Source organism: Rhipicephalus microplus, chromosome 6 (assembly GCF_043290135.1).
Source record: "Rhipicephalus microplus isolate Deutch F79 chromosome 6, USDA_Rmic, whole genome shotgun sequence".
Lineage (NCBI taxonomy): Eukaryota > Metazoa > Arthropoda > Arachnida > Ixodida > Ixodidae > Rhipicephalus > Rhipicephalus microplus.
This window is the reverse complement of record NC_134705.1, coordinates 188,858,381-188,870,628: the sequence shown is the minus strand read 5'-3', so window position 1 is coordinate 188,870,628 and position 12,248 is coordinate 188,858,381. Positions and strand designations below refer to the sequence as shown.

At 48.1% G+C, this 12,248-nt stretch overlaps 1 protein-coding gene across 2 annotated transcripts in view; it reads right to left on the bottom strand.

Annotated features, from left to right (window-relative positions):
• Positions 1-2,777: 2,777 nt before the first annotated feature.
• LOC142765080 (uncharacterized) overlaps positions 2,778-12,248 on the bottom strand; it is a 29,603-nt gene continuing 20,132 nt past the window's right edge. Inside the window, exon 2 of one of the 2 annotated variants that reach the window (XR_012884053.1) lies at positions 2,778-3,383. Coding sequence is in view for 1 of the 2 variants with exons in the window: in XM_075865648.1 (XP_075721763.1) it covers positions 5,732-6,062 (331 nt within the window). In the remaining variant the exon portion in view is untranslated. Of the gene's footprint in view, positions 3,384-5,320; positions 6,063-12,248 lie in introns of those variants that run through there. The other variant, XM_075865648.1, reaches the window with a different exon arrangement.

The following is a 12,248-nucleotide window of genomic DNA, read 5'->3' as shown; positions in this document are numbered from 1 at the left end:
GTCACAGATTGCAACTATAGAGCAATCATTGAAAAATTGCCCTCCCAGCTGCTGTACTTCGCCTTATGGACTTGCTTCGCTGCAATACATGTTCAAAACCAGCCGAAAAAGTTGAAGCCTTTATCACCGCTGATAGGGCCCAATTTTTGTCTGACGTCACAGATTGCAACGATAGAGCGATCATATGAAAAAATTGCCCTCCCAGCTGCTATACTTCACCTGATGGGCTTGCTTCACCACAATACTTGTCGAAAAGCACTCGAAAAAGTTGAGCCCTTATTGTCCCTGATAAAGCTAATCTTTTTCCTTACGTGACCACCCGCACCAATCATGTGAAAAAATCCCCCCCCCCCCTCCCTGAGCTGCTATGGTTCTCCTAATATGCTTGCTTCACCGCAATATATGCCGCAAACTAGCCAAAAAAAGTTGGGGCTTATCAGAGGTGATAAAGGCCTCAACTTTTTCGGCCTTATTTCCGACATATATTGCAGCGAAGCAAGCACATTAGGTGAAGTATAGGCGCTGGTAGGGCTATTTTTTCATATTATCGTTCTATTGTTGCAACCTGTGACGTCAGACAAAAGTTGGACCTTATCAGCGGTGATAGAGGCCCCAACTTTTTCGGCTGGTTTTGAACATGTATTGCGGCGTAGCAAGTCAATTAGGTGAAGTATAGCAGCTGGGAAGGTGTTTCTTTATATGATCGCTCTATCGGTGCAAGCGGTGACGTCACACGAAAGTTGGACCTTATCAGCGGTGATAGAGGCCTCAACTTTTTCGGCTGGTTTTGAACATGTATTGCGGCGAAGCAAGCCCATGAGGTGAAGTCTAGCAGCTGGTAGGGCGATTTTTTCACATGATCGCTATATCGGTGCAACCTGTGACATCAGGCAAAAGTTGGGCCTTATCAGTGGTGATAGAGTCCTCAAATTTTTCGGCTGGTTTTGAACATGTACTGCAGCGAAGCTGAAGCACCAGGGGATTCGTGATAACTCGTATGACTTTTCTAACCGGGAAGTAGTTCAAAGCTCGGCGCAAATTGTGTGGAATGTGATGCCATGCCCAAAAAATATCACAAATGGGTATGTGCCAAGGCCACAAAATTTTAGCAGTTTTCACTACTACGACATGGCTTCCAATAACCCCGAGAATGGGTGCAATGAGTGAGAGAGATTAAGAGGAGAAGAAGGGAGTAAGAAACAGAGATAAGAATATCTGAAGTTCAGATGGTGAGACGAAGTGAAGGAGAAGGGGAGAGATGGAAACAGATATAAGGAAAAAAAGATATGGGTGAGGGAAGTTTGTAGTGAGGTGGGATTCGAACCCGCATACCTTCGAACAGAAAACGAACGTCCTAACTACTTCGCTATCCAGACATGCTAGAAGAGCGGTAGCACTGCCTTGTATAGTAACGCGTAGCGAGGGGTGGGAAAGAAAAATGAGCGGCAGGAGAGATGTGAATGGTGAGAAGAGGTAAAGGAGAGAGGCAGAGAAGGAAATAAATGTATAAAACAGAAAGAAATATTTGCCTGAAACGTCTGTGACCAGGCCGGATTCGAACCTGCACACTCTCGATCCGAAAACAAGCGTCCTAACCACTCAGCTATTCAGGCACGCTAGAAAAGCACCGCACTGCCTAGTATAGCAACGCGTGGCATGGGGTGGGAAAGAGTAATGAGCGGAAGGAGATGTGAATGGTGAGAGGAGGCAAATGGGGAAGGCAGAGACGGAAATAAATATACAAAAAGAAAAAAATGCTTAAAAAGTTTGCGATGAGGCTATAGATTCAAACCCACATACCCTTAGTCCGAAAGCGAATTTTCTAACCCCTCTGCCATCTAAGGCTACGTGCTGTCAAAGCATAGGCATGTGTAGGAAGGCGCAGCAAGGAGTGAGAACTCAAAATAGCAGGAATGAGGACAGATGTGCTTCTTAAACAACCTCTCGCCATACACACGCAAAAAAGGTGCAAAATCTTTTTGCCGGTGCTTGTTTGAATCCGCGTTCAGCAATGAGTAACCTGAGAAATTAGGTTCATAATCAAGTAAAAAACCAATCAGCGCTAAAACGAATACGACGGACGAGATTAGGAGAGGATATGTGTTGCTGTACTCGCATCTGGAACCCGTACAACATTACTTGGTGAGTCCCTACCAGGTGTTCAAAATCTTTTCTTTGTGTTGCATGTTCGCGAGGCCTGTTTGATTGGCAAGTTATAACCAGGCATTTTTTTATATTTATGGCATGATCGACTCGCTCGCTGGATTTCGTGCCGAACGATTGTGCCCCCGCGATATCCGACGACAGCGCAGCTCTGACCGACTGGCTCGCCCTACGCCATCTCCTGACACCGATAAGAGCTCTCGCTGAGTGGTGCCCCGTCCTCGGACTTAAGGGACCATGTCCATCTTTCCAGTCCCTGTGCCTCTCCCTATATCTATACCTTTAATTTCTCCCTATCTTTTGTTATCCCTCCTCCATCCTCTGCGCATAACTGTGTAGGTGCCCCCATTTAGAGAGACAGTAGTGGAACTTCGCTCATTTCTTCCTTTTCCCCTGTCAAAAGTCACTTATATATGGTATTATCAACCCTTATGCCTGCTTAGATCACCACGCAATCCTTTTAATTAAACTTCATTAACTGCGTAAAGAAAGTGCGAAAGTAAATTTTCGTCGTTGGGCTACTTGGCGCACGTTTGCAGAGTTGTACAAACCCAGTCACCGCTGGTATGACGTTAGTCTTTTCGTCTTCAGAAAATGCAGTCGTAAGCCAAGAGTCAGTCAACAAAAACAGGGTTGCTTTATTTTCCTAGCTAATTGTACGTTTTGGGTAGGAGGGTAAACGTGTTCAAGATAGTTTTCGGAGGGCATGTTTGTTGTTTTCATATCAGTGAGCATGCGCAATAACGTTTAGTTGAAAACGTGTCAACGGGAGGCGCTTCTCTTTACCAAGCACGACACAGGGACCGCACTCTAAATCTCGCTGTCTTGTCCGAAGTAGAAGCCTCGCTTTGCCTCTCATCTTGGGCAGGAGACCTCCACGGAGTCGTGGAACGATTCGGCGTCCGGGAGCAGCGGAGAAGGCGAGTTGATGACGGCCCTGCAGGTGTACCAAACGAAAGCCCGCTCCCACGTGGTGCTCGTGCCGGCACTGCTGGTCACCATCATGGGCTTCCTGGGTTGGCTACGTCGGAACTCGCATCTTCTCGCCGTCTACATGGTGGCCATGACACCGTTTGTGCTGGTGCACTTCGCCATTCCTGAATCGGCCCCGGAACGACGATTAAGCACATGAGAGCTGCATCGCGTGCCGTAGGCGTGCTCGAGCAAGGGATGGGAGAGATCCTCGCCGCTCCGTCCACCCCCAAGTGTTGCCAGGGGCCCTGCAACAAATAACGATCGGATGTTTTCATTAAAAGAGTTTAATTACTTTACGAGATTCCGGCCACAGGAAATTATTCCGTCAAAGACGAGCCGAGGGACACTACAGAGGGAAACTATTTGCACATTAGTTAATTTCAACTTCATAATCTCGAAAACACCATTCTTACCGCGACGCGAGCAAGCCGGAAAACGCGCGAAAAGAAAATGCGGGTGGTGACGTCGTCATGAGAGTCTCTCACAAAACGCCGTGACGTAGGAAATCTGGAAGGCGTCTACTGTGTCCTACCTAACTTCCAGTCGATAAAAAAAGAAGTACATTGTAATCTGTTGGTGCTATAGAGCTAGCGTACAAAGGCTAAGAAAATTCCATCGAGCCGTTACCACGAAAATACCAAAAAATACATTTTGATGTTTCTTACGTCACGCACAGCAGACATTTTGGCGCAAAATTTAAAAGTGAAACTTCAACCTTGAATTTTCTCCGCTAATAATAGACTAATGATAGGGAAGCATATGGGATTCTCAGAGTGCACTTTGCCAATCTCAACGAAGTCATCGTTCCCCTATAGGGTCCTTTTAATTTCTCTAACGCTGTAACTGCCTCCTTTCTCTCGCCCCAGCGATGGCGCTGCATGCCAAGCAGGCAGGGATGGTACACGGGAAAGAAATCACGTCGCGGGCGCGTCATGGCCTTGAGCACTTTTCTTCGAACGTGCGGCTTACTTTCAGTGTGATCGCGAGCACGTGGGGACCTCGGTAACTACGCGCCTCACGACGCTGACGTCAGCCAATGGCCGTAAATTTGGGCATATGGCGTCGTCACGTGGGTATATGACATCACTCGAAGAAAGAAGAGGGAACGATTTTTAGCTGACGTTTAGGATTGACTTGAAAATTCAAGGGCTTTGCTACAATGTTTGGCTCGTGTTCTCAGGGGCCTCGAGAGCGTTTTTAGGTCACGCCGCAAAAGTGTTGCAGGGCCCCTTTAAGTTACATTTCAAGAAGTGTTTATTCTGCACCTTCACCCTCGTAATCCCGGAGCATAGAGTTTTCTATAAATGTTCTAGGGGAAAATGTGGCGCTAGTGCATATGGGAGCATCAACGCACGTTGCTTCAGCCACCATGGGAACCGTGGGTAGTAGACAAATTTGTCTAAGCTTCGTACTTCTGGCTCCATTTGGCTCCGTGTTGCCTGAATCCACTTTCCCGCAAATATTAGGCAAAAGTTAACTCGTTACGCTTCACCACTATGACCTTTTTTTTTTGCTAACCATGCAGTTAAATTCAGCTCAAGGAGTTCACAATGGTACGTTTTTTTGTTATTCGAAACAAAACCAAAACGCAGCAAGAAGCAAAGCTGCAAATTCGTCCGAAGCCCGCAAGCTTGAAAGCAAGGCTAATCCGTGTGCTAACCGTCATTACCGTGCAGTAGCGTACCCAGGAGTTAACACACCAGGCCCGTGCACCCTCCCTTCCACACACACACAGCCTAAGTTTTTTCGCCGGCACACAGAGCGAAAAATGAGCATTTCAAGGATATGCGCCTTCTCCCCCCCCCCCCCCCTGAAAACAAGGTGTCCCTCTCTCTCCCAAAAGAGATATCTGCTTACGCTCCTGTTCCCATTGCGGCTGAATGATCACAGTGCCAGTTTACTCTAGTAAATATTGTAAGACTCTCTATATGACACCGAGAACCAAAGGCGGGTCGTTGTCGAAAGCACGTCATCGCCTTAGTCTTTTTTTTTTTTGCAACCATTGCAATTGAGTGTATACTGCGAAGCTCATTTTATTTCGGACTCTCCTAAAAGGGCGAAGGGGGAGGGCCGTGCTCGGTAGCACAGCTTCCCCCCCCCCCCTTCCACATGATGGAAAATCTACGCACATGTAATCCACACGCACTCTGCTTGTCCTAGATGGTTGCTTCTGAAGTACAACTTATGCGGTACAGGAAATATTTATTGTTTCTGAAAAGGAAGTACAACAGGTCAGTGGTGCGAGTAATTGCTGAAGCCAAAATTGTAGCTGGCGATCAGGGGTGCGTAGCCGGATCTGGGGATGGGGAGGAGGGATATAACTATGCGTACATATTATACAGAAATATATTACCAACTAGCCCAGCTATCGATTGTTCTACCGTCTCAATTTTCTGCTCAGTTGATTGTAGTAATACCAATGTTAAAAAGGCCTTCTCTCTGACGGAGCGAACTTGTTTGGTCCGAGAACAATCAAAACGGAATAATTCGAATCCTGCAAGCTGGTTGTTTAAAACTTATTGGGGACAAAGAAAAAAAGCCTTTACTGGTTCTTAGATATAGCAATTCGCACATTTACTTGTTTTCAGGAATTCTATCGTCGATCTGTTTTCTGATATGCGATGTCCTCCTCCTCGCAGCTGTGCCCACAGTACGTCTCTTCCTTCCTGGACGTGGTGCTGGTCGGGGACTTGACGCCGTTGTGGACCTCCTGGTCGGTCCCGGTGCTTGTGATCAGCATCATCAGCGCCGCGAGGCTGTACGAGGCCACAAGCAGGGCCGAGCACGCACAGGACCAGTTGGTGCAGGATGGTGGACCGGGGAACGCCCTCCGCATGGACCGCACTAGAGGCTGAATTCCCCGCGATGCCAGGACGGCGCATATGTGTTCAGTGCCAAAGACGACGCCGCCATATGGACGGATCCTATAAGGACGGAGCAGGCGTCGTATTACTTTTCTTTTTGTTCAGTCACGCAATACAATGTTTCTTTTTTATTCTTCATTTCTTTGTGGATTGAGCGCACGTTGCTGTTGAGTTCCATGGAATACCGCCTGCCTGGCAGTTACGAAAGGGATAGAGTAACTGCGTATAGAGTTACACCTCTAGGCACCAGAGTTCTGCATATGCCTTCCGAACACCGTTTACAGCCATGTAATGCAGAGACGTTGAAGCTTGGGCCAATTATTCTACTTCTCGACGCCGCCACCGCCGCAGCGTAATGAATTGACGCTGGTCATCGGCATTCGAGTTAATAGCCAGTCTATCATGTCAATCGGTAACACGGTAGGCATGATGTGGCCTGGAGAAACGGGCTTCGGCAACGCCACAGACCGTCTGCTGGTTAGACCTAGAGGTGCCACATTGCTGCTAAAGTATACTTGGCGGCAACAACTTCCCTTGACAGCATTGCAGTGCCTATAGACATCCCAGGAAATCATAACAGAACAGCTCTTTGGAAGCTGCAGAACCGAACCACGTACCTTCTGCTGCGTCATAAAATAGCACTGAGCTTTACTGACGGCTTTCTAATTCGCGTTGGTGATATAAATACCGCTCTCTTTGTTATGAGACTACAAAAGTTGCGGGAAGACGAAATTAGAATGCGGTCATTGTTCACATACAATCACCGCACGCGCATACACATTTCGGCATGCGCGTGCGCGTGCCGAAATGTGCATGCGCGTGCGCATGTCAGGAGACGTATGTGCGTGCGCATGCCGTAAAGTGCCAACCACTGGCACGCGTATGCTCGCGTCTACGCGTCAAAAGCGTCAAATGTGCCTCTCGGCGTCGGCGTCGGAGGGCCATACGCGAGGAGGCGCGAGGGATCAAGCCGGGCTTGATATTTTTGCCATGCGTACACTACGTCACCACGCGTATAGCGGCGCCAACCAACCAGGGGCCTCGTTCCAACCAACCAGAGGCCGCGATGCCTCCGAATGTTATGCCTAATGGCCACCGCTTCGAAGGCACGGCCGAGTGCTGGAAGCAAGCACGGAAACTACTCCAAACGTGCAATGACCGCTTCGTAATCTAGAACGACAACGACACGACGAACGACTGCTAATACTACCAACGTGACGCCGTTTCGTGCCGAGTTCGAGCGACGCCGACAAATCCAGCGAATGCCAGCCGGCTATGTTTGCGCCGGTCCCGTGTGCGATCGTCGGCCGAGCGAAAGGAGCATGTCGGTGTTCTTGTGCTTTGATCTGTGACTTTCTGAGCTAAAAACGAGTGTAAACAGACTTCGGAGGTTCGAAGGTTTGAGCGTGAGCCCTCGCCTACCGCGGAGGCAATTCAGATCAGTGTCATCTGCATCCAGCGCAGGCCTCTACCATCTAGTTCGTATGAACCAGCACATGCGAGGCACATCGGCTGAAAAAAATGTACGGTAGTTTCCGTCGCAACATACACACCATATACGATGCCCGAAACATTGCGTTGTGCATACGGAGGAGTTTTTATCTGCACTGTGTTTGTTTTCAACATCGGTATTCATCATCGCTGAAAGCGAACCTCGCACTAGCCAGCACATTTCGGTGATGTGAGATCGTACGTACTTATATAGGTGTATTCGCGAATTGTATGACGCTGAAACATTTGTTGGCTTCGGTTCCAATCGTTTTCGTGTGTTGCCAAGCTAATAACAAGCGTGCACTGGTTGGTAGCAGTGTGATGTGTCTTTGTGTCGGGTACCAGCGACGCTGACACATTCAGCAGTCAGCGGTCTCATTTCCATTTATGCACAAGATAGATTCTCGAACGTGCGTTGCTGGGGTAATCGAAAAAAAAAATTACATGATTAAGTGCTGCTGGTGTTGCCTGCTATTTCATTTCTCGCTTGTTCTGCTTCTCTGCCACGCTCAGTAGCACACACGTTGTTTGGGGGCATTCTAACACACACATTCCTAATTAATAGTTCATTCTGATACTGATAACTATAGGCATACAATGGCGCTTCTCCATCGTTTTACAGTTTACCATAATATAACACGCGTTTTGTTTACAGCTGGACAGATAATTGAAAACCTTGTTAGAAGCACATGATTTCAAATCAGGTGCACGATGACACTATAGTAGTAAGAGAAGGTCACCACATGTATGCACAGAATGAATGAAGGTGCACTAGTATGGTACTGCACTTTGTATAGAATAAATGCAAAAAGTACCTCGTGTGACTTACTACCTTTCAGAACTGTGCATGTATTTATCTGTTCCTCCAGACTGTAATGAGCTGAAGATATTAGATGGTTTCGAACATAAAATCTTTGTATGTGTTTCTAAGGACTTCTTTCTGTATGTGTTTCTAAGGACTGCTAAGGACTGGATTTCTGTTCAGTTTTTTAGTATACACATACACTTGGACTACTTGTCGACCAGCTTCGCTCGTCTCTTCTGACGATCTTTGGTCTCAGCACTTGTCGATGGTTCTGCAACTTGCCAAGAACGGATCGACAACAGACAACACACGACACAAGCAAGCGCCCTCGGTCACCCGACAGAACACCAGACAAAGTATATTACAACGTATACCTAGCTACGTGTCCATCGGAATTTCGTTCCCTCTACATCAAGAGGCACATGTGGGACACAAGACTCTTAAAACGACAACTCAATTTTTTCCCACGTACAACAACGTAACGAATTAGAATACAACTTAAAGTTGGCTCCTTGAGCTCACTCTGGACGAGAGCGCTCAGCTAAGGTCGTGATGAGGTCAAAATTTTGCCCCGAATGGCCAGCGAGAAACCGAAAGGTTGAGAAGGTACTAGCTAGAACGCACTGTTCAATGCACCTGCATTAGCGTTAGACTCCCCCCCCCTTTTTTTTAGCGAACGTCAAAGTTGCGCTGTGGAGCAACAGGCTCCATCTCAGTAACCGGCCACTTTTAGGCGACGATACTTATGCGGCACCAAGAGCGGCTCACACTTGCGACGTTGCACAGGGGAACAACGATACGGCTTGCTACGGATTGACTCCTCACCGCTTAGCTCGATATCGTGCTCGATCAGCCTCGTGTTTCGGGGCGGTCCAAAAACACGTCTTCAAACTCGGAAACAATCCTTATTAGGTCCTCCTTCTGGACTTCACTTAACCTAGGCTCTAGGTTCAACTGCTCCAGGATTACCTCCGATCCCCTTTCAATTACATTACTAGAACTCAAAATTTCTGCTCCCTCTTCCTCTGAAGTATTCAACCGCAGATTTACGACCGCTTGACGTTGAACGCATGGTTTCATCAAGTTACTGCGGTAAATTTTGTTCGGCCGCCTTCCTAATTTCACTTCATAATTGGTATTACTCGAGTTCTAGAAAATTCTAACGTTCGCGTTGCACGCGTAATCACATCGGAATGTTCTACGATTATGTCGATGGATCTAGGTCATTCGACACACTTGGCACAAGGCACTACACAGTGTAACGGGACGATCAATAAAGAAAAGAAAAGTGTAACAGGACAATAACGAAACTTTAGGAAGGAATCTGGCACTATGCTGTACATTGCATCTTGCGCTGTTGGTTAAAATGCTCTAATTATATCAATTATTCCTTTCAGTCACGGTGTGTACAAATGGAGACATACACATCAATGGCACGTCACGCACCGCGTATTTGATCAAATGTCTTGTAATTTAGTGTGCACATTCAAGGAGGCCTCCTGAGTTCACAACTGGCGATTATTTAACATCATTATGCTGTGAATTGCTGCAGCGGATGACTTTACTGGATGTACTATCATGTTTGACGATTGTTCGACGTGACGCATTCCAAGACCAACACAAAAAGCAGTGTTTTTTCTTTGTCCGAAACAAACACAGCCATAAAAGAAACTGCGTATGTATTTTGAGTCTATTAGTGGATTCGTTTTATGCAAGTACTGAAGCTGACTGGTGGCAGAATAATTAGATAATTATGTACACACTGATTAACTTTAATTACTAGAACTCAAGCGACACAACGCTTTACTTCATTTTGTTACTTGAAATGTTACACTGAGGTCCTAAGAATTATGCCACGCGAATTTGACGCGTTTCTGACAGCGCATCATAATTCGTGACTGAAAGGGTTATAAAAGCACTGCACACGCGTTTCACGAGAACTCCTTTGTGGGTGTGCGCCAGAATAACAAGTATCATCATCATCATTAGAAATTTCATTTGGCCCTTCAGCGTGGATAGTGTGGATGTGTGCCACGGTGACAAGCTTCTCTACGGTGTGCCCGGGTAACCGGGAGGCAAGAACACTCGCATTCGCATCGTGCGTACGAGGGTTCAGATTCCACCTTGCCAAGATACTTTCCTCGGCGAAAATTTGTTTTTCTCTCTTTCTGTACGCCTGCCGTACCATCTCTCGTTGTAGTCATTAGGTCACTTCGAATTGGCTTGCACTGCCTGCACTAGTTCTGAAAAGTGTCACAGCACGCGGCGTCTATCGAGTGCTTTGTTTACCAAAACACTGCCGCGATAGCTGTCTTCGTGCCATAAAAACTGGAACGAGTTTGACTCAACTGTTTTCGCGCACGCGCCCTGAACCCCCACGCAGTCTCGTCTGCTCCAATGTTGGGGGGAGGAAGGGGGCGCACACCATGCTGCACCTTTTTGCACCTCTTCTTGAGCTAGTGTATAGGCCGGCCGAGAACTCGTGTAGCATGCACTACGCTTGTGCCGCGACAAAACGAGGAAGCCAGTGCAGAGCTTGCGCGCGGCATCAGCCAATCGAGGAGAAAGGTGCTGCACCCGTTGAACTGGTGCCGCCAGTGCAGCCGATTCGAAGTGACCTGTTCTCTCACCCATCAAAGTTATTGCATCTCGCGCCTGAAAAATTGGCACGCCTGTTCGGAGAGCGAATCGGAAGATGACGACGAAGAAGAAGAGAACGAATCGCGTGTCGGCATCATCATTATTATTATTATTATTATTATTATTATTATTATTATTATTATTATTATTATTATGGTAATTATCTACCTATGACACGTGGTCGATTTCAACTTGATAAAGTGTGCTGTAATACTAAATACCATTGATTATACAGCAAATTTTGATTAGCAATTTTGGCAACGCTTTCACTCACATTGCAGATTGCACTGTTGAATAAAATGCTCTAATTAAAACAAGGAGAGAGAGAAGAAGCACTGCACGCATGCGGTGCACGAGAACAAAACGCAAAGGATTAAGAATTTCATTTGGCCTGTCAGCGTGGATGTGTGCCACAGTGCCAAGATTCTGCTCCGGTCTGCTCTATACTCAGCCAGTTGCAGTGGCTCAATCCAGCTGGCTGTTCAACCCGGACATTCGGCGCTGTTCCACCAAAGCCGTCCTCGGGGGCCCACTTGCCTGTGAGCGGGAACGCTGAGGAGCACAGCGAGCTCTTCGGGATCAAAGGCTGACGTGGGATCAAGACCCGGAGACACCACCCCATGGCGAAGAAACGGGTGGCGGCCCACCATGGTTCCCCAAAGGTCGGGCGAGCGAAGCGCCAGGCTGCTGCTGACGACAATGCCGCTGGCCCTTCCAACGAGGCTCCGACAGGCAAACGTCCACGCGGTCAACCACCCAGGGGCCCGCCGGTGAAGCCCCTAGCTCCGAAGCCCATCGCTGCAGCGGCGGCTGGAAAGTTGCGGAAGGCAACGGAGGCAACGCAGCCCGCGAGTCGGAACCCATCCACCAGTAAGGCAGCCGCGACTAAAGATCCGAGAGTGAGCCGCAGGAAGCGCTCCAGAAGCTCCTCCCCTTGTAGCACCAACGACGCGGGGAGCGAGGCTCAATAACGTCGCAGCGCCAAGAAGAAGGTGAGCCGAGGGAGGTCGAGGTGGTCGCCGTGGCGGACGCGAGCGTAAGGTCCCAAGCAGTGCTCGGCCACGCGGTCGGTACAAACCCACGGAAGACAGGCACATCAAGAAAAACCACCGTTCAGGAGCTCGACTGAGTTTGTGCTAGAAGAGCGGTGTGGTGTCGTGGCGCCACCTGTGAGTGGCGCGCGCACTGAGTGCGCCCTAGTGTGTACTCTGTCAGCAGATGTCGTCTGTAACGGCACACATGTGATTGCATGCAGCCAATCACGTGTGTCCGCGTGTCCGTTGTGTGTCGTTCAATCAACGGCCGCTGGC